General features: G+C 47.1%; 1 protein-coding gene across 4 annotated transcripts in view; it reads right to left on the reverse strand.

Moving 5' to 3' along the window:
• The window catches only part of dhx33 (DEAH (Asp-Glu-Ala-His) box polypeptide 33), a 117,978-nt gene that overhangs the window by 70,107 nt on the left and 26,802 nt on the right, over positions 1-21,069 (reverse strand). For all 4 annotated transcript variants that reach the window (XM_038784313.1, XM_038784312.1, XM_038784311.1 and 1 more), the window contains one exon: positions 18,869-19,039. In XM_038784313.1, the coding sequence (XP_038640241.1) occupies positions 18,869-19,039 (171 nt within the window). The remainder of the gene's footprint in view (positions 1-18,868; positions 19,040-21,069) is intronic.

Below are 21,069 nucleotides of genomic sequence, written 5' to 3' on the forward strand. Positions count from 1 at the left end.
CTGCGAGGGATGGAGTTTAAGACTAGGGAGGTTATGCTGCAATTGTATAATTGCACACCTGGAGTATTTTGTTCAGTTTTGGTCTCCATACTTGAGAAAGGACGTACTGGCGCTGGAGGGTGTGCAGAGGAGATTCACTAGGTTAATCCCAGAGCTGAAGGGGTTGGATTATGAGAAGAGGTAGAGTAGACTGGGACTATACTCGTTGGAATTTAGAAGGATGCGGGGGGGGGGGGGGGGGGGGGGGGGGGATCTTATGGAAACATAAAATTATGAAGTGAATAGACAGGATAGATGCAAGCAGGTTGTTTCCACTGGTGGGTGAAAGCAGAACTATGGGGAATAGCCTCAAAATAAGGGGAAGTAGATTTAGGACTGAGTTTAGGAGGAACTTCTTCACCCAAAGGGTTGTGAATCTATGGAATTCCTTGCCCAGTGAAGCAGTTGAGGCTCCTTCATTAAATGTTTGCAAGATAAAGATAGATAGTTTTTGGTAGAATAAAGGGATTAAGGGTTATGGTGTTCGGGCCGGAAAGTGGAGCAGAGTCCACAAAAGATCAGCCATGATCACATTGAATGGCGGAGCAGGCTCGAGGGGGCAGATGGCCTACTCCTGCTCCTAGTTCTTATGTTCTTATGTTCAATAGGTATATTACACAATATCCCTAATCCCAAAATTTGTCAATATCTGAGAGAAATAAAAGGCCATATCCACCGCCTCTACAAGGCTTAACGTCTCAGCAGCCAAAGTGCTTTTGATCACTCTCCTTATTTTCTTAGTTTCCCACACAAGGCAACAATTACCATTGTTCCCCAAAAGGAAAATTATAAAATCTCCTGTGTTTGAAACCCCATCACATAAATTTGCATAGGACACATCACTGTAAACTACGGGTTTCAGGTGCCTACGGTCACATAAAACCAGGAACCTCAAAACACACTCCTGCATTTTTAGTTTGACCAACACTATTCGCTCTTTTTATGTCTTCCACTTTGGGATCATTAATTTTTGTACTCAACTCTAAGACATCAAAACTCACGTCCTGTCTAGTCTGTCTACCTAACCAATTCAGTTGCCCAATTAAACTTTGCAGTTGCTCTTTTTCCATCTTTTTAACCAGGGTGTCTTTTTGTGAAACCCGGCCACGACTAATTGCTATTGGACTGATGCTTTCCAAGTTAGATTGCTGACGTAAAGTTGCCCCTAACTTAGTCTGTCCGATTTCCAGTCCAATATATTTACCGGAAGCCTGACTTCCAACGCTCAATTCTTTTCTCAAACCAGAGTTTACAATAGCTTCGAAATCACTAGTCCCACCCCACAAAAAAGCATCGACATGCATCATAAAGATGCCAGAAATATTTCCTTTATAGTGCCAGTAAAACATTGCCTGATCTGCTTTTAACTGACAACAGCCTAACTAACAAAACTGACCTTACCGAAAAATACCAGACTCGAGATGCATCATTTAATCCATATACACATTTGTTCAACTTCCAGAGTACCCCTTCTGTGTTAGCTGCCTCTTTAGGAGGACGGAGAAAAAAGTCTCTCTGGAGCCGATGCCCCTGCAAGAAAGCAGCTTTTCTTATTTATAGATTTGCATTCCCATGTCTTTGCGACTAATAGAGCCAAGAAGAATCTAACCTTAAATCCTGATCTTCTAAGTTTTCTTCAAATCCCCTTGCCAGAAGCCTGGTCTTTGCCTTATAAATTCCATCCAGAAAAATCTTTTCCGAGTAAATCCGTCTGTGGGATAAAGCTCTTTGTCCCCTATCTGGTACTTCCGTGTATATCCCAAATTCACTCCAACTATGCAGTTCTTACTGTTTGGCAACTTTGATAACTTTTTCTTTTTTTTTAATAAACAATTTTATTGAGGTAGTTTTTGGCTTTATAAACAGTTACAGACATCATCAGAAAGGAAGCAAAAAAGGCAAAAATGTGCAAACATCCACGTTCTTTCAATACTTCCACCGTAACATATTGCACAAGCCCGCTCCCCTCCCACCGGTACTACCCGCCATATTTTCCCTCCTACTCTACTCTAACCCCCCCCCCCCCCCCCCACCCCCCCCCCCCTGCTGACGCTCACTCTCCCGCAAAGAAGTCAATAAATGGTTGCCACCTCCGGGTGAACCCCTGCACAGAACCCCTCAAGGCGAACTTGATTTTTTCCATCCCCAGGAAACTCGACATGTCCGCAAGCCACCACTCCGTCCTCGGGGGCTTTGAGTCCCTCCACGCCAATAGTATTCGTCGCCGGGCTATCAGGGAAGCAAAGGCCAGCACATCGGCCTCTTTCTCCCCCTGGACGCCCGGGTCTTCCGAAACCCCAAAAATTGCCACCCCTGGGCTCATCACCACCCTTGTTTTTAGCACCTGGGACATGACCCCCGCAAATCCCTCCCAGTACCCCCTCAGCTCAGGGAATGCCCAAAACATGTGAACATGGTTCGCTGGTCCTCCCGCGCACCTAGCGCATTTGTCCTCTATCCCGAAAAATTTGCTCATCCGAGCCACCGTCATATGGGCCCGGTGAACGACCTTAAATTGGATCAGCCCGAGCCTAGCACATGTCGCGGTCGAGTTTACCCTACTCAGGGCCTCTGCCCACAGCCCATCCTCCATTTCCCCGCCTAGCTCCTCCTCCCATTTAAGTTTCAGTTCCTCTGTCTGGGACCCTTCCTCCCTCATGAGCACCTTATACATACCCGAGACTCTACCCTCCCCTTCATCCCTCCCAGAGACTATTCTGTCTAGGATCCCCATTGGCGGGAGGCGCGGGAAAGATGGGACCTGTCTACGAACAAAGTCCCGCAACTGTAGGTATCTAAAATCATTTCCCCTTACCACCCCAAATTTCTCCTCCAAGCTCCTCGAACTCGCGAAGCTCCCTTCCAGGAACATATCACCCACCCTTCCCACCCCTGCTCGCCGCCATACTCGGAACCCCCCATCCATACTGCCGGGGGCAAACCGATGGTTGTCGCAGATTGGCGCCCAGACAGACGCCCCCATCTCCCCCACATGCCTCCTCCACTGGCCCCATATCCGCAGGGTCGCCACCACTACCGGGCTGGTGGTGTACTTGGCCGGCGGCAGCGGTAGAGGAGCCATGACCAGGGCTTCCAAACTGGAGCCCCTGCACGAAGCCGCCTCCACCCGCTCCCAAATAGACCCCGTACCCACCATCCACTTCCTTATCATAGCGATGTTAGCCGCCCAGTAATAATTGACCAGACTCGGCAAAGCCAGCCCTCCCTCGCTGCGGTTCCTCTCCAACATCGCCTTCTTTACCCGCGGAGACTTTCCCGCCCAGACAAAGCTCATGATCAGCCCGTTAACTCTTTTGAAGAAGGACTGTGGGATAAAGATCGGGAGGCACTGAAAAATAAACAAAAATCGAGGGAGGATTGTCATCTTTACAGTCTGCACCCTCCCTGCCAGCGACAGCGGGAGTGCATCCCATCTCCGAAACTCTCCCTTCATTTGCTCCACCACCCTGGCCAAATTTAACTTATGCAGCCTGCCCCAGTCTCGTGCCACCTGGATTCCCAAATACCGGAAATTTTCCTCAACCAGCCTAAACGGTAGCCCTCTCAATCTGTTCTCCTGGCCCCTTGCCTGGACCACAAACATTTCACTCTTGACCGTATTTAATTTGTATCCTGAGAACTGGCCGAACTCCCTCAGCATTCCCAGTATAGTTCCCATCCCGGCCACTGGGTCCGACACGTACAGGAGCAGGTCGTCTGCATAAAGAGAAACCCTGTGTTCAACCCCGCCCCTCACCATCCCCTTCCAACCCTCTGCGGCTCTCAGCGCCATCGCCAGCGGCTCTATGGCCAGCGCAAACAGCAGCGGGGAGAGCGGGCAGCCCTGCCTGGTCCCTCGGTACAACCTAAAGTACTCCGACACTTCTCTGTTAGTCCTGACGCTGGCCCTCGGGGCCTGATATAATAATTTGATCCAATCCACCAATCCCTCCCCGAACCCAAACCGTCCGAGCACCTCCCATAGATAGTCCCACTCTACCCGGTCAAAGGCCTTCTCGGCGTCCATTGCCACCACTACCTCCACATCTCTACCCGCCGGGGGCATCATTATCACGTTGAGCAATCTCCTCAGATTGGCCGCCAGCTGCCGACCTTTAACGAACCCAGTTTGATCCTCCCCAATCACCTCCGGTACACAGTCCTCCATTCTCCCCGCCAGTACCTTTGCCAGGAGCTTGGCGTCTACATTAATCAGGGAGATTGGCCTGTAGGACCCGCACACCTCCGGGTCTTTACCCCGCTTCAGTATCAGAGATATGGTGGCTTGTGACATTGTCGGCGGCAGGGTCCCTCTGTCCCTTGCCTCATTGAAAACCCTCGCCAAGACCGGGCCCACCAGCTCAGAGAACTTCCTATAAAACTCTACTGGGTATCCATCCGGCCCCGGGGACTTCCCCGACTGCCTGGCCTTTAGGCCCCCCAATACCTCCTCTACTCTAATCGGGGCGCCCAGCTCTTCCACTTGCCCCCCCCCCCCAACTGTTGGGAATGTTAACCCGTCCAGAAACCTTTTCATCCCCTCCGGTTCTTCCGGCGGCTCCGAAGTATACAGCTTACGATAGAAGTCCCGGAATACCCTATTCAATTCTGCCGGATCCTCCACTTTGCGCCCCCCCTCGTCCCTCACTCTACCTATTTCCCTGGCCGCCTCCCTCCTCCTGAGTTGCTGCGCTAACAGTCTGCTAGCCTTTTCCCCATACTCGTACACCACTCCCCTCGCCTTCCTAAGCTGTTCCACGGCCCTGCTCGTGGATAGTGCCCCCAGTTCCGCCTGTAGCCTCCGCCTTTCCCTGAGTAAAACCTCCCCCGGGGACTCCGCGTGCTCTTCATCTATCCGGCCCATTTCCCTGACCAATCTATCCATCTCTGCCCGGTCTGCCTTGGCTTTGTGGGCCCCAATTGAAATCAGCTCCCCCCGAACTACTGCCTTTAGCGCCTCCCACACGGTCGCCGCTGAGACCTCCCCAGTGTCATTCACCTGCAGGTAATTTTTTATACATTTCCGAAGCCTCTCGCAGATCCCCTCCTCCGACAGCAGTCCCACATCTAGCCTCCATTGCGGGCGTTGATAACTCGCTCCCCCGAACTGCAGGTCCACCCAATGCGGGGCATGGTCTGAAATGGTAATTGCCGAGTATTCCGTGTTCTTTACCTCCCCCATACAGTCCCTGCTTATTACAAAGAAATCTATCCTGGAATATACTTTATGGACGTGCGAGTAAAACGAGTAGCCCCTTCCTGTTGGCTGTCCCTCTCTCCAGGGGTCCACTGCCCCCATTTGCCCCATAAACCCTTTCAGCTCCCTTGCCATTGCTGAGAGTCTACCCGTTCTGGGACCCGACCGATCCAAAGTCGGGTCAAGGACCATGTTAAAGTCCCCTCCCATTATTAGCTTGCGAGAATCCAAGTCCGGGATCTTCCCCAGCACTCTTTTAATAAAGTCCACGTCATCCCAGTTCGGGGCATATATATTCACCAGCACCACCCTTCTCCCCTCCAGTCTGCCCCGTACCATCAGGTATCTGCCCCCCCTGTCTGCAGATATGCCCTCTGCCTCAAATTGCACGCGCTTGTTGATCATGATTGCCACCCCTCTGGACTTCGAGTCCAAGTCCGAGTGGAAGACCTGGCTAATCCAGCCCTTCCTTAGCCTGGTCTGGTCTGACACTTTCAGATGTGTCTCCTGCAACATAATTACGTCCGCCCTCAGGGCCCGCAAGTGCGCGAACACCCGCGCCCTCTTAACCGGCCCATTCAGTCCCTTGACGTTCCAGGTGATCAGCCTGGTCGGGGGGCACATCCCACCCCCCCCACCCCGCCGGTCAGCCATAGCCTTTCTCGGGCCGGCCCCTGACCCGTGCGTCGCGCCCTTCCTGGCCCGCCCTTTGGCTGCCTCCACCCTCGACCTCCTTTCCAGTGCCTATTTCAAGTCCCTCTCCCGTCAGCAGAACAACCCCCCCCTCCCCTAACCCCATCCCCCGATACCCCCACCCCCGCCATCTACTGGCTGTTACTTCCCCCCCCATCTGACTTCCTTGACTAGCCAATCTGCTAGCCCGGTGACTCAACACTCCGGCACCTTCCTGTCCCATTCCCCTTGTTTCCCCGCCCTCCTCCCCACCCACTGGGGCAAGCCGGTTCCAGTGTCTTCCACGAGCTGCACAAAAAGCCCAAACAGGAAAAAAAAAAACCCATAAAAAGGGAAAAAAAACCACAGAAAAAAGAGAAAAAGCACATAAATGTCCATGAACAAAGGAAAGAGTCTCAAATGTTCCGCTTGGCCCCTTTGGCCCAGCAAACCGTTGAGCAGCGGTCCAGGCACATTCGGCGTTCCTTCCCACAAAAATCCTCGGGCCCTAACTCGCGTCCTTGGGGCCTCCTTTCGGGACCAGCCCCAGGTCCCTCACAAAATCCATCGCTTCTTCGGGCTCGGAGAAGTAGTGGTGTTGACCCTGGTGCGTGACCCATAGCCGGGCTGGGAACAGCAGACCAAACTTCACGTGCTTCTTGAACAGCACCTCCTTGACATTCTTAAAGGCTGCTCGCCGCCGAGCCACCTCCTGGCTTAGATCCTGATAAATGCGGAGAACACTGTTGTTCCACGTGCTGCTCCTGGCGCTCTTTGCCCACTGCAGCACCCGCTCCTTGTCCACGAACCTGTGGAACCTAATCACCATCGGGCGGGGGGGTCCGCCCGGCCGCCCCTGCCTTGCCTGCACTCTGTGTGCCCCCTCCAGCTCCAACGGTCGTGGAAAGGCTTCGGCTCCCATCAGCTGCTTCAGCAGGTCTGCTACAAACGCTGCAGCATCAGCTCCCTCCGCCCCCTCCGGGAGGCCGACCATCCTCAAGATTGTTCCTGCGGATTCTATTCTCCAGCTCCTCCACTCTGTCCAGCAGTCTTCTCTGCCGCTCTTTCAGGCCGTCCACTTCTAGCGCTGCAACCGTTTGCGCATCCGCCTGCTCCTCCACCGCTTCTCCCAGCTCCTTAACTTTCACATCCTGGGCGTCCATCCTCTGGTTCAGCTGATCCACCGCTTTCTGGATTGGGTCCAAGCTGTCCCGCTTCAGCGCTTCAAAGCTGGACTTCATTACCTGGAGCATGTTATCCAGCGCCAACTGGATTGCTGAGTCCGGGGTCCGTGTGTCCGCCATCTTAGGTCCCAGGTAATTTTCTTCAGGTCCTTGTCTCTGTCCCTTTTTCTCCTTCTTCTTCTGCCTTCTGGAATCCCGCTGTTCCATATGCCGCAGCCCGCTCCTCAGCGCCTTCGCTGCCGCTTTCCTTTGCCCAGCAGCTTAAATTTTTACCCCCTCCTGGGCATCTGAAGTGGGTCCAAGCTGTCCCTCCTCAGCAACTCCAAACTTTTTTTTCCCTTTGTCCTGGAGGAAGGAAGGTCCGTGGGTCCGCCATCTTACCCTTCAGGTCAGCTTCCTCCTTGCCTCCGTCTCTCTCTCTTTCTTCCTCACCTGCTGGCCTCCCACACTTTCATTTTCTGCAGCCCGCTCTCCTCTTCTGTTCCCGGCAGCCTTTCTGCCGCCTCCGTGGTCCCGCTATCGCGGGGAAACAGCTGTTCAGTCCCGCCGGAGTGAGAGCCCACCGAATGTGCGGCTCACTCGGACATCGCCGCCACCGGAAGTCCTTTGATAACTTTTTCAATCGAACTGATTGGAAGCCACCAAAATCTCACGTGCATGCTCTTATTAGTATCTATAGTGTTACGCATGTTCCGAAATCTTGATAAACTACGTCCCCTCTCCCGTCTGGTATCTCATTCTGTCCTGCTACTGCTTGATCTTTCCCTTCTGCTGTGGGATGTCCTTTCAATAGTTCTCGACCTTTTCCTGCGGACCTTCGCATTATCCGATGTACTATCTGAACTGGCACTGCATTTCTCTGCCCTCCATTTCTGATCTTTGTGGTCCCAACCCGCTGTCTCGACTCCCTCCCCGGAATGCTGTACATTCAACCCATGTTTGTATTTTCCAGTGGCATTCCCTTCTCTACTAATAACAGTTGCATCCTTCCATTGACTAGACCCTTCAGGCAAGTATGTCACTTTTGTACCAACTTTTGGCAGTTGTCCTTTCGGAAAAATGGCCTGTTCTAAATCATCAGAAGTATCGTGTTCCTCTACAGAAACCCTGTCTGTATCAGATAACCAATACTCAGTTCTGTAACAAGTGCCTACCAGATGACCCGTCTGTATCAGATAACCGGTACTCAGTTCTGTAACACGTGCCTACCAGATGACCCTAGTTCCTCGTCAGAGAGTGGTGGTTGATGGCAAATGTTCATCCTGCAGTTCAGCTACTAGTGGTATACCGCAAGGATCTGTTTTGGGGCCACTGCTGTTTGTCATTTTTATAAATGACCTGGAAGAGGGTGTAGAAGGATGGGTTAGTAAATTTGCAGATGACACGAAGGTCGGTGGAGTTGTGGATAGTGCTGAAGGATGTTATAGGTTACAGAGGGACATAGATAAGCTGCAGAGCTGGGCTGAGAGGTGGCAGATGGAGTTTAATGCGGAAAAGTGTGAGGTGGTTCACTTTGGAAGGAGTAACAGGAATGCAGAGTACTGGGCTAATGGCAAGATTCTTGGTAGTGTAGATGAACAGAGAGATCTCGGCATCCAGGTACATAAATCCCTGAAAGTTGCCACCCAGGTTAATAGGGCTGTTAAGGCATATGGTGTGCTAGCCTTTATCAGTAGGGGGATTGAGTTTCGGAGCCACGAGGTCATGCTGCAGCTGTACATAACTCTGGTGCGGCCGCTCCTGGAGTACTGCGTGCAGTTCTGGTCACCACATTATAGGAAGGGTGTGGAAGCTTTGGAAAGGGTTCAGAGGAGATTTACTAGGATGTTGCCTGGTATGGAGGGAAGGTTGTTTTCGTTAGAGAGGAGAAGCCTGAGAGGTGACTTAATAGAGACATATAAGATAGTCAGAGGGTTAGATAGGGTGGACAGTGAGAGTCTTTTTCCTCGGATGGTGATGACCAACACGAGGGGACATAGCTTTAAATTGAGGGGTGATAGATATAGAACTGTAGAGCACAGAACAGGCCCTTCGGCCCTCGGTGTTGTGCCGAGCAATGATCACCCTACTCAAGTCAACGTATCCACCCTATACCAGTAACCCAACAAACCCCCCCCCCCCCCCTCCCATTAATCTTATTCTTTAGGACACTAAGGGCAATTTAGCATAGCCAATCCAGCTGACCCTCACATCTTTGGACTGTGGGAGGAAACCGGAGCACCCGGAGGAAACCCACGCACACACGGGGAGGACGTGCAGACTCCGCACAGACCCAGCCGGGAATCGAACCTGGGACCCTGGAGCTGTGAAGCATTTATGCTAACCACCATGCTACCGTGCTGCCCCTATAGGACAGATGTCAGAGGCAGTTTCTTTACTCAGAGAGTAGTAGGGGTGTGGAACGCCCTGCCTGCAACAGTAGTAGACTCGCCGAATTTAAGGGCATTTAAGTGGTCACTGGATAGACATATGGATGAAAATGGAATAGTGTAGGTCAGATAGGCTTCAGATGGTTTCACGGGTCAGCGCAACATCGAGGGCCGAAGGGCCCGTACTGCGCTGTAATGTTCTATGTTCTATGTCTGTCTGCTCTGTCTAAATTTGAAAATTTGTAAACTGTACCCATTATCTTTGATGAACGTACCCGAACAGTTTGATTGCCATATTGCAAAATAATTGCTTTGCCATCTATGCCTATGATCTTCCCTGGGCCTTTCCATTCATTAAAATTGTCTCTCTTGTAGTATACTATGTCACCTTGCTGCATTTGATGGCCGTACATTATGCCTCAAAGCTGTGCAAATTCTTTCAGAGACTTCTGCTTCCAAAACAGCTTTTCTACTGCTATGTAATGCATTTAAATGCTCAGCAAAGGCAGAGCTAATTGTAGTAAATTCTCAAGCTGGAGGCTGGTCATCCAAAATGGACAGAATTTTAGGATTTCTACTAAACACTAATGGATAGGGACTATAGCCCCCAACCATCTGCAATGAATTATTTGCATGTACCGTCCATACTAAAGCTGAATTTAGCTTGTAGTTTGGTCTATCTGCCAAAACTTTCCGGAGCATGTCATTTATTACCGCATGGTTTCTTTCACACACACCATTACTAAATGGGCTTTCCACAGCCATATTCATATCTGTGATATTCACATTTTCACACATATCCCCAAACTCATCATTAACAAATTGTCCCCCGTTGTCCGTAACAAATTTTGCCGGTGGACCCATTCCTGCCCCGATCCATTTTTCCACTATTTGATCCAGAATTACTCTCTACTTCGTACAATCGTTGATAATTACATCTGGTTGCAAAATATACAAAATGCAAAATATATATATTATTGGCTTTATCCCAGATCTTAAGTTCGTTAAAATCCCTGGCCAAAGGTAGGGTTACTATCGGTCGTGCTGGTGTCCTTCTGTACTTCCTACAAACTTCACAGCGATCACTTACCCGTTCTATTAGCTTAGCATAGTCTTCATCCTTTACCCCATGCATCCTTTAATAAATTTTTCAGCCTCCGAGGAGACGGAAGCACAAATTGCCTTTGCAGTTCTAATACAACAAGCTTTTTAATCAGCATTTCCAACTGCCATGAGCACATCATTAACAACTGTACTTGAAATATTATTGGTCAGAAATGGTATGCAATAATTTTTCTTTTGTTTTTATAAATTTAGGGTGCCCAATTCATTTTTTCCAATTAAGGGGCAATTTAGCATGGCCAATCTACCTACCCTGCACATCTTTGGGTTGTGGGGGTGAAACCCATGCAAACACGGGAAGAATGTGCAAACACGGATAGTGACCCAGAATCGAACCTGGGACCTCGGCGCCGTGAGGCAGCAGGGCTAACCCACTGTGCCACCGCGCTGCCCATGGAATGCAATAATGTCCCGCCTGTGTAAATTGTAAGTCCACCATCTTTCCAAAAACTATTGTCTTATCCTGTTCCATATCAAGTTTCATGTGTGCTTTCTTCATCGATGGTCTGCTCAGAAGCAAATCTCACTTGATACAACATCCGTGCTAATGAAATGATTCACTCCGGCAATATTGCAAAGGGATCACCACTCTTTTCAGCGACTTTAGAATATTTTCATCCCCAAACCTGAAACTTGTGGAACTTGCAAATTCCTTAACCTTGCTATGATTTTCAGCATTCAAGGAATCCAGGTAACATTTTAACCAATCAATCCCACACACAGTAGATGTGCAGCCACTGTCCAATACAGCACAATTGAAGGATTCTGCAACCAACACCCTCATTACTGGCGTAAAACTGCTTGTTAATAGGACAATGCCTTCTTTCTGGTCACTACCTTTTTCCACTTCTGACTCTTCTGTGTCAGGTGTCGCTTCAAATACTCTATCATAACGAGTTGGACAGTTGAAAGCATAATGGTATTGAGAGTCACATCGAAAACATCGATTTATCACGCCCCGTACATTTTTGGGGTTCATCTTCCTATTGTAGATTCTAATTGGGTTTCCGTCTTCATAATTTCCGGGTCCCGATCTCCTTCTATACTCTTGGAACCTGTTTGTAGCCATACGATTTCGCCATCCTGTTAATATCTTCCATATTTGTTTTATTGCAGGCTGACCTATTTGGGTCATCAGAATCTAATGTCTCCCCAGAAACGTTTTTTTAAAGATTGTCATCTGATCGAATAAAGTATCCTTATCTGCAAACTGAACTCCTGTCAAAACCAGGAGCCTATCCATGTTGCTCACTCTAGCAATTTAAAGGCCAACACAGACTGTGGAAATTCCAGGTTGCGTTTCTGCAGCCTTTTATATAATCTGTCAAATTCCATTATATAATCTTCAATGGAGAAATCCTCTATTTTCCAGAACCTATCAAATCCGATCATGCTTCATACGCACTTAACAAGTCATCCTTCTTATAAATATTATCCATATAACGTAATAGAGACTCCAGACATTCTTCTGAGTCGAACTCTGCCAATTCCAGCTCAGAAAACACTTTGCTCTGGATTTTACTGTCATAAGGTAGGGAAAGAGCCAATGCCATACCTTGTTTTCTCTTTCCCAAGGCAGTTACCTTAGTCCACATAACTATCGCACTTCTCCACTGGTCGTACAATCCCCTTTCAGAAAATAAGGGGAGGGGGGGATTGTCATATCTGGCCATCTTTATCCCAGGTTCAGCCATATATCTTTGGGGTTTATTTTTTGTTCTCACTCACTCCTTGGTTTGGTCTGGAAAAGTTGCATCTTTCAACCCTTCACATTTGCATAGCAATCATCCTCTGCTTCCATTTGTTGTACGTTTAGCTACTGTTGCATCAGTCAAAGGTTCTGCTACTTTTCCACAAACACCTTCAATTTACTTCAACAGACTCTGCACAAAACTCGAACATCACATCACCTGACACAAAGGCCACCTGAAGCCCCTTTACATATCAGTGTCAATTATTGGATACTTAACATAAATGAGACAACTAATTGGAATGTTTCTTAACCCATAATTACTTAACATCTGCTTCCTCAATACTACCTGTCCCTCTACAGATCATTGTATCATCTGCAAACTTAGCAACAGTGCCTTCAGTTCCTTCCTCCAGATCATTAATGTATATTGTAAAAAACTGTGGTCCCCACACAGACACACCACTAGAGGCACACCACTAGTCACCAGCTACCATCCTGAAAAAGACCCCTTTGTCCCCACGTTCTGCCTTCTGCCAGTCAGCCAATCCTCTATCCATGCCAGGATCTTACTCTGAACACCATGGGCTCTGAACTTAGTTAACAGTGTCCTATGCGGCATCTTGTCAAAGGCCTTCCGGAAATCGAAATAGATCACGTCTACTGGTTCTCCTTTGTCTAACTTCCTTGTTACCTCCCCAAAGAACTGTAACCAATTTGTCAGACATGACCTCCCCTTAATGAAGCCGTGCTGACTCAATCCTATTTTATCATGCACTTCCAAGTACTCCGTGATTTCATCTTTAACAATGGACTCTAAAATCTTACCAATGACCGAAGTCAGGCTAACCGGCCTATAATTTCCCGTCTTCTGCCTGCCTCCTTTCTCAAACAGTGGTGATATATTAGCCATTTTCTAGTCTTCTGAGATCCTTCCCGCCTCCAGTGATTCCTGAAAGATCATCATCAATGAATTGTAGAAATATACAGTGCAGAAGGAGGCCATTCAGCCCATCGGTCTGGACCGGCACTTGGAAAGAACACCCCACTTAATCCCACGTCTTGTAACCCAAAAACCCTGTAACAATCCCTGTAACCCAGAAACCCCACCTAACCTTTAATAACCTTTTCTTTATTGTCACAAGTAGACTGACATTAACCACCACTACCATGAAAAGCCCCGAGTCGCCACATTCCGGCGCCTGTTCGGGTACACAGAGGGAGAGTTCAGAATGTCCAAATTACCTAACAGCACGTCTTTCGGGACTTGTGGGAGGAAACCGGAGCACCTATGAAATGAAATGAAAATTGCTTATTGTCACAAGTAGGCTTCAAATGAAGTTACTGTGAAAAGCCCCTAGTCGCCACATTCCGGCGCCTGTTCGGGGAGGCTGTTACGGGAAACCCACGCAGACACGGGGAGAACGTGCAGACTCCGCACAGACAGTGACCCAACCCCGGAATCGAACCTGGGTCCCTGGTGCTGTGAAGCAACAGTGTTAACCACTGTGCTACCGTGTCGCCCTTTTGGATATTAAGGGGCAATTTAGCGTGGCCTATCCACCTAACCTGCACATCTTTGGACTGTGGGAGGAAACCAGAGCACCCGGAGGAAACCTACACAGCCACCTCGTCAGCCATGGATGCCTTGTCCTCCCCTTAGCATGTTTCTTCCTCCATGGGATGAATTTCTGCTGTGCCTCCCGAATTACCCCCCAAAACCCCTGCCATTGCTGCTCCACCGTCTTCTGTGCTAGGCTCCTTTTCCAATCAACTCTGGCCAGCTCCTCCCTCATTTCTTTGTAGTTACCCTTATTTAATTGTAATACCGTTACATCTGATTGCAGCTTCTCCCTCTCAAACTGCAGGGTAAAAGTCTATCATATTGTGGTTGCTGCTCCCTAAGGGTTCCTTCACCTGAAGTTCTCTGATCAAGTCTGCATCATTACACATCACCAAATCCAGAATTGCCTGTTCCCTAGTAGGCTCTATCACAAGCTGCTCCAAAAAACCACCTCTTCGACATTCCACAAATTTCTTTTCTTGGGATCCACTACCAACCTGATTTTCCCAGTCCACCTGCATATTGAAGTGCCCCATGATTATTGAGATATTACCTTTTTTACAGGCCTTTTCTCGCTCCTGATTTATTTTCTTCCCCACATCCCGACTACTGCTAGGGGCCTGTACATAATTCCCATCAGGGTACTTTTACCTTTCTGATTCCTTAACTCTACCCACACAGATCCCATGCCTTCCGATCCTATATGGCTTCTTCCTATTGTTATGGGCCAGGGTTTAGAAACTCCAAACTGTATTATGAAGTTCACCTGACCTATAACCTTTATGTTGAATTTGGCTAGGATTAGCACAAAGGCCTTCACTGCAAATGTGATTTATCAGACTTCCTGGACACTTTAAACGAAACAAGATTTATTCTAAGAACTTAGTTAACATAGAATCATAGAATTTACAGTGCAGAAGGAGGCCACTTGGCCCATCAAGTCTGCACCGGCCCTTACAAAGAGCATCGTGCTCAAGCCCACGTGTCCACCCTATCCCTGTAACACAGCAACCCCCATTTAACCTTTTTTGGACACTAAGGGCAATTTAGCATGGATAATCCACCTAACCTGCACATCTTTGGACTGTGGGAGGAAACCCACGCAAACACAGGGAGAACATGCAGATTCTGCACAAACACTGACCCAAGCCGGGAATCAAACCTGGGAACCTGGAGCTGTGAAGTAACTGTGCTAACCACTATGTTACTGTGCTGCCCCATATATCTATATTAAAAAATCACAACAAGAATTGTTTTATAAAGACACCACAGAGTCACAGTAATCCATGTATAACACTGAATGAATTTCCCCATAGCTGTTCCAATTCAATAACAAAATCCAATAAACCAAAAAACACTTTGCCCAGCACTCTGCATTCTGACTTGAATGAGACTGGCTCACCCGAGATTCTGATCCCATCTCAAGCTCCTTCCGTAAATCAAACTATATCTTTTTTTTTTAATTTAGAGTACCCAATTATTACATTTTTCCAATTAAGAGGCAATTTAACCCACCTAACTTGCACATCTTTGGATTCTGGGGGTGAAACTCACGCAGACATGGGGAGAATGTGCAAACTCCACACGGACAGTGACCCAGGGCCGGGATTCGAACCCAGGTCCTCAGCGCTGCAGTCCCAGTCCTAACCACTGTGCCGCCGTGCTGCATCGCAAGCCATATCTTTGAAGTTACCAAAGCAGTTAGCCACAGCCAAAGATTGTTTTTTACTGGAACAGATATTTAAAATGAAAATAGTGAGACACAGGCCAAAACCACTATGTTCTCTGTTTGAGTCCAAAATGAAACTGAAAAAACCTCAGCCACAGCCCAGCTCCACCCACAAAATTACATCACTGAAGCCATGTGATAAGACAAAAATCATTCTTAAAGGGACACCCCCACGACATTATCAATATAATTTCAATCCTTATACTCACAATGCACTCCCACCTCCTCTGCCCATCTGCCTGTCCTTTCAATAGGACACATATCCTTGGATATTTATATCCCAACCCTGATCCCCTTGCAGGCACATAACTTACAATTACTCTTCAATCAGTCCTAATCTTCAATCAGTCCTGCTCAAGACAGTGAATCCAAAACCCTCAACTGCTATCTATATTCCTACTCAAACAACAAACTGCTCTCAATTCACTATGGAACCATTGGCTCTCAGGAATACTTGCATTACATAGATGTTCTTTGAGAAAGAAAGATATGGGGTAGCATGGTAGCGCATTTGTTAGCATTACTGCCTCACAGCGGCGAGGTCCCAGGTTCGATCCAGGCCCTGGGTCACTGCCCGTGTAGAGTTTGCACATTCTCCCATGTTTGCGTGGGTTTCGCCCCCACAACCCAAACATTTGCAGGGTAGATGGATTGGCCATGCTAAATTGCCCCTTAATTGGAATGGGTACTCTAAATTTATTTTTAATTTTTTTAAAAAAAAATAAAGATATTTTGACACTGCTTTAAAGACAAGACCTGACTCCTGTCAAACACATGCAGAAACTCGATGTATTTGAAAATGAAAATCGCTTATTGCCACGAGTAGGCTTCAATGAAATTATGTGAAAAGCCCCTAGTCGCCACATTCCGGCACCTGTCCGGGGAGGCTGGTACGGGAATCGAACCGTGCTGCTGGCCTGCTTTGTCTGCTTTAAAAGCCAGCGATTTAACCGAGTGAGCTAAACCAGCCCCTTTTCATTAGAAGATGTCTCTCGTTATGTTTCAGCTCCCATAAGACAAAGGAGCAAAATTACGCCACTCGGCCCATGTGTGGATAGCACAATTGCTTCACAGCGCCAGGGTCCCAGGTTCAATTCCCCGCTGGGTCACTGTCTGTGCGGAGTCTGCACATCCTCCCCGTGTGCGTGGGTTTCCTCCGGGTGCTCCGGTTTCCTCCCACAGTCCAAAGATGTGCAGGTTAGGTGGATTGGCCATGATAAATTGCCCTGAGTGTTGGGTGGGGTTACTGGGTTATGGGATAGGGTGGAGGCGTTGACCTTGGGTAGGGTGCTCTTTTCAAGAGCCAGTGCAGACTCGATGGGCCGAATGGCCTCCTTCTGCACTGTAAATTCTATGAGTCTGCTCCACCATTCAATTATGGCTGATATTTTCTCATCCCCATAACCCTTGATCCCCTTTTTGATCAAAACCTGTTTGAAATACAGTGATTTTTAAAGACACTCTTGTTCTTCCCTTGTTCTCAGACAAGTCTGCGCTGCTTTAAAGACTGTTAATCTCTTCTAACTGAACCACTGTGAGAGCAAAACTAGTTCACCTCTGGTCACAGCTTCATTCAGATCACAACCAAACTGCTTTCTGCAAAATGCCTGTAGCCTTAGCTCCACCCAGTCACAACATCATCTTACCCAGCTGAACTTTAATTAAGGGAATCCCTTAATCCAAACAAAATTGCATTAGCCCAAGCTTTTTACGATGGTTTAATTGCACACCCGGCTCCCAAAATATAGGATGTATATTAAATCATGATTGCAGCAGCCGCGCACACTCTAACCCGGGCTCAATGTTGGGCCCCCTGTTGTTTGCTTTATATTTTGACAATTTGGACTTGAACGTAAGGGCGTGATTGCAAAATTTGCAGACGACACAAACATTGGCCGAGTGGACATTTAGGGACTTAAAACAGTAAAAGGGGACACGCAATAAACGGCGAGATGTAGAAGTAAGGAGGGCAGGGATGCAATAAAACTATCATAAACGTCGTGGACAGGTCCCTAAAGGCGGCAGTTCAAGTCGGCACGGTTGCGAAGAAGGCATATGGAATGCTCTCCTTCATTGACCGAGGGATAGAATACAAAAGCAGCGATATAATGATGGATTTGCATGCAGTCGGGTCGCCACATTACAGGAAGGACGTCATTGCTCTGGAGATGTTGCAGAGGAGGTTTACAAGAATGTTGCCAGGGCTGGGGAATTGTAGCTATTAGATTTACTAATTATTTAGGAGTCCTTTAAGAAATAAACACATATTGGAGAATGATTCTTGGAAAATACTGTCTGCAAAAGTATAATCGACTTATAAAAACTGAGTGAAATATTTAACCTTGACCATGGCAGTCTACAGATGCTAATAATGTTTCAAAAGGTGTATTGTATAAGCCTGCTTAAAGAAGCACTATGATGGCACATTCAGCGGAATTACAACATATCTAATAACATAGTAAGGCTAGGGTGGACACGACACAAACATAAAGACTTTAACCATGAGAGAAAATACATGGGAACCTGTGCTGTGACAGGGAAATAATTAATTTGGAATAAGTGATTAATGTCTAATTAACCAATCACCTGTTAAGTGATTGACACCATTCTGAACAAATCAGGGGGTCTAATTTGAGAATTAGAACCAATGAGAGTGAATAAGAGATTAAACCATAGATGAGGATTTCCTGAAGAATTAGGATTGTATGATTATTAGGAGAATTCTAGTCGTCAGGGATTCTTGAAGCATCCGTAGAAATTCTTTTGAGTATTTTCTTTACCCTTTTCCTTATGTTGTTTTTAATATAAATTTAAAGATCCCAATTTATATGTTCCAATTAAGGGGCAATTTAGCTTGGCCAAACCATCTACCCTGCACATCTTTGGGTTGTGGGGGCAAAACCCACTCAAATACGTGGAGAATATGCAAATTCCACACTGGCAGTGGCCCGGGATGGAACCCAGCACCGTGAGACAGCAGTATGATCGTGTTTTTAGATGGACTGCAGAAATCTGTTCCAGTCACCTCATACTGAGTCTGTACCTGGATTGAGAGACTTGTCTAGTTGAATTGCAGATGGTGACACAAAGGTAACAAAGTGAGGTTGATGGACAGAGAGTGCACGCCCATTGCAAGATTTTTAATATTTGAAAAATGGATTTTTCTACATCTTTCAAACTTGCACTTTGTATTGATAATACTGCATTGTATTGACAAATTGAAAGCACTCAAAATTCAGACAAAATCTAAGTCAATGTTCAGAATGAAACAGCAACAGGTGACTGACGTGATGCACACTCACCTGGTGGATCTGAAAGACTGAGACTAGAGAAGCATGGAGGTAGTCACTTTGAGATTTCTTTGTGTAAAAGATCTGAATGGAATGTTGCCTCCCTTCAAGATACAAAACGGGTGCTCCGTTAAAGTACCGAGAGAAGAGATCCACGTCCATTGTGGCAGACATGACAATTACCTTTCAAAAAGAAGAGAAAGAATCATTCAAACTGTTCTGACGACAGGGGGACCATTGTGCTAATAAAGGGGCGACAACTGCACTCTAATCAGTCAAGTTAAGGTCAAGGTTATCAGTAACCCAATGAGAAAAGCTCCCCTTGTGGAACAATTATGGGACAATTTTCCAGTCAGGTTATGCAGCAATTAGTGTAGTGCAGGGAATCAACGTGACATTGTACGTGACAATGGCCAATGGGCTTGGGGGAGTTTATGCAGAGAAACGATTTTCACTTGCGGCCAAGTTCAGAACAATACAGCCTAAATAGAAGATCAATTATAGAAATGATTTGGCACAGACCAGTTGGGTCACGTGTTTCCTCCATGTCAATGCTATTGTTATGGGCCAGGGTTTTTAGAGAACACCAAAGTGCATTATGGAGTTCACCTGAAATGAAAATGAAAATCGCTTATTGTCACGAGTAGGCTTCAAATGAAGTTACTGTGAAAAGTCCGTAGTCGCCACATTCCGGCGCCTGTTCGGGGAGGCTGTTACGGGAATCGAACCGTGCTGCTAGCCCACAACTGTTAATAGATTTTGGTTATGGGAGCACAAGGGCCCACTTTACAGGCGTGATGCAAGAGATCTAAAGTATTTTTAAAACAAAACAATCTTTATTCTATGAATTCTGTTAACATTTTATAAACCCACAGTAAACATCTTACCAACACTGATAAACCCCCCCCCCCTCCAAAAGATACAGTATTCTATAGGTAACCCTTAGTAACTTTCCAAACAACAACCATAAACCAAAACAGTTTTTAAACAAGGAGAGTAAGCTTCTAATCTGTACAAAGAACAGTTATCACTTTTAAATTATCACGTGATCTAAATACATTTTTTAACATACAGAGAGACCAGTATACAGCTGCTTGGTTTGAATGCAGCTCTCCAACTGAAAGCAAAACTAAACCACAGAGCGAAAAAGAGCTTCCAGCTCAAAATGAATGTAAAAAGCAGAATCACATTCCAGGTCCACCCACACAATGACATCAATGCAGCCATTTGACAAAACACACTTTTCTAAAAAGGGACTCTCACGTGACACTATACAAAGTTAAAGAGGAGGAAGTCATCATTTACTGAAGACTAGATTTCATTTCCTTTAAAATTAATTTAGAGTACCCAATTTTTTTTTCCCCAATTAAGGATAAATTTAGCGTGGCCAATTGACCTGCCCTGCGTATCTTTTGGTTGTAGGGGCGAGACACACGCAGACATGGGGAGAATGTGCAAACTCCACACAGGCAATGACCCAGAATCTGGGTCCCCGGCGCTGTGAGGCAGCAGTGCTAACCACTGCGCTACCGTGCCAGGAAGAGATCAGTCATCATCTGATTGAAAGGCGGAGCAGGCTCGAAAGGCTGAATTGCCGACTTCTGCTCCTAGTTGCCTGAATAGAGATCAAACAAGCAGTATGACAGCACACAGCAGATCAAGAGAGTTAAATGTCACGCACAAACTTGTGAAAGTAAAAGTCATGCTTGCAGATGGTGCCAAAGGACAATGAAAGCCTGGAAGCAAAGCTGTTGCTGGAGATTCCCGATTGGAAGGTGTGGCAGTCCCACTGAACCGAGCTAGACAATGGAAGAGAAATGTAGGAAGATGAGGCTGTGGTATCCCATGATAAAGTCTGCAGAAAAGCAGAGATGGTGCAGCGATGTTGAGAATGTGGAGGGACAGTAACGTCACAGAGGGTGTTTTGTGCAACGGTTTTAATGATGCAGCAAAGGCAGAAACCTAACAAGAGAGGTTTCAATGTGGATTTGCAGGAAACAAGGTCACAGATTTGGGAGGAGACACTTTCGAGGACAAGATAAGTTGGAGATTAGCAATACTTCTGGAGGACAGTGGAAAGGATTTTTTTTGAATTGGGTTGATTATGAGAAACTGGAGAAAGGTGCAAGTTCAAGTCCAGACCGGAGAGAAGGTTTAGCTTAGTTAGCAAGGAGAAGCAAGGATGTTTGTGCCATCTGCAAATTTGGAGATGT

The sequence above is a fragment of the Scyliorhinus canicula genome, chromosome 24 (assembly GCF_902713615.1).
Source record: "Scyliorhinus canicula chromosome 24, sScyCan1.1, whole genome shotgun sequence".
NCBI lineage: Eukaryota > Metazoa > Chordata > Chondrichthyes > Carcharhiniformes > Scyliorhinidae > Scyliorhinus > Scyliorhinus canicula.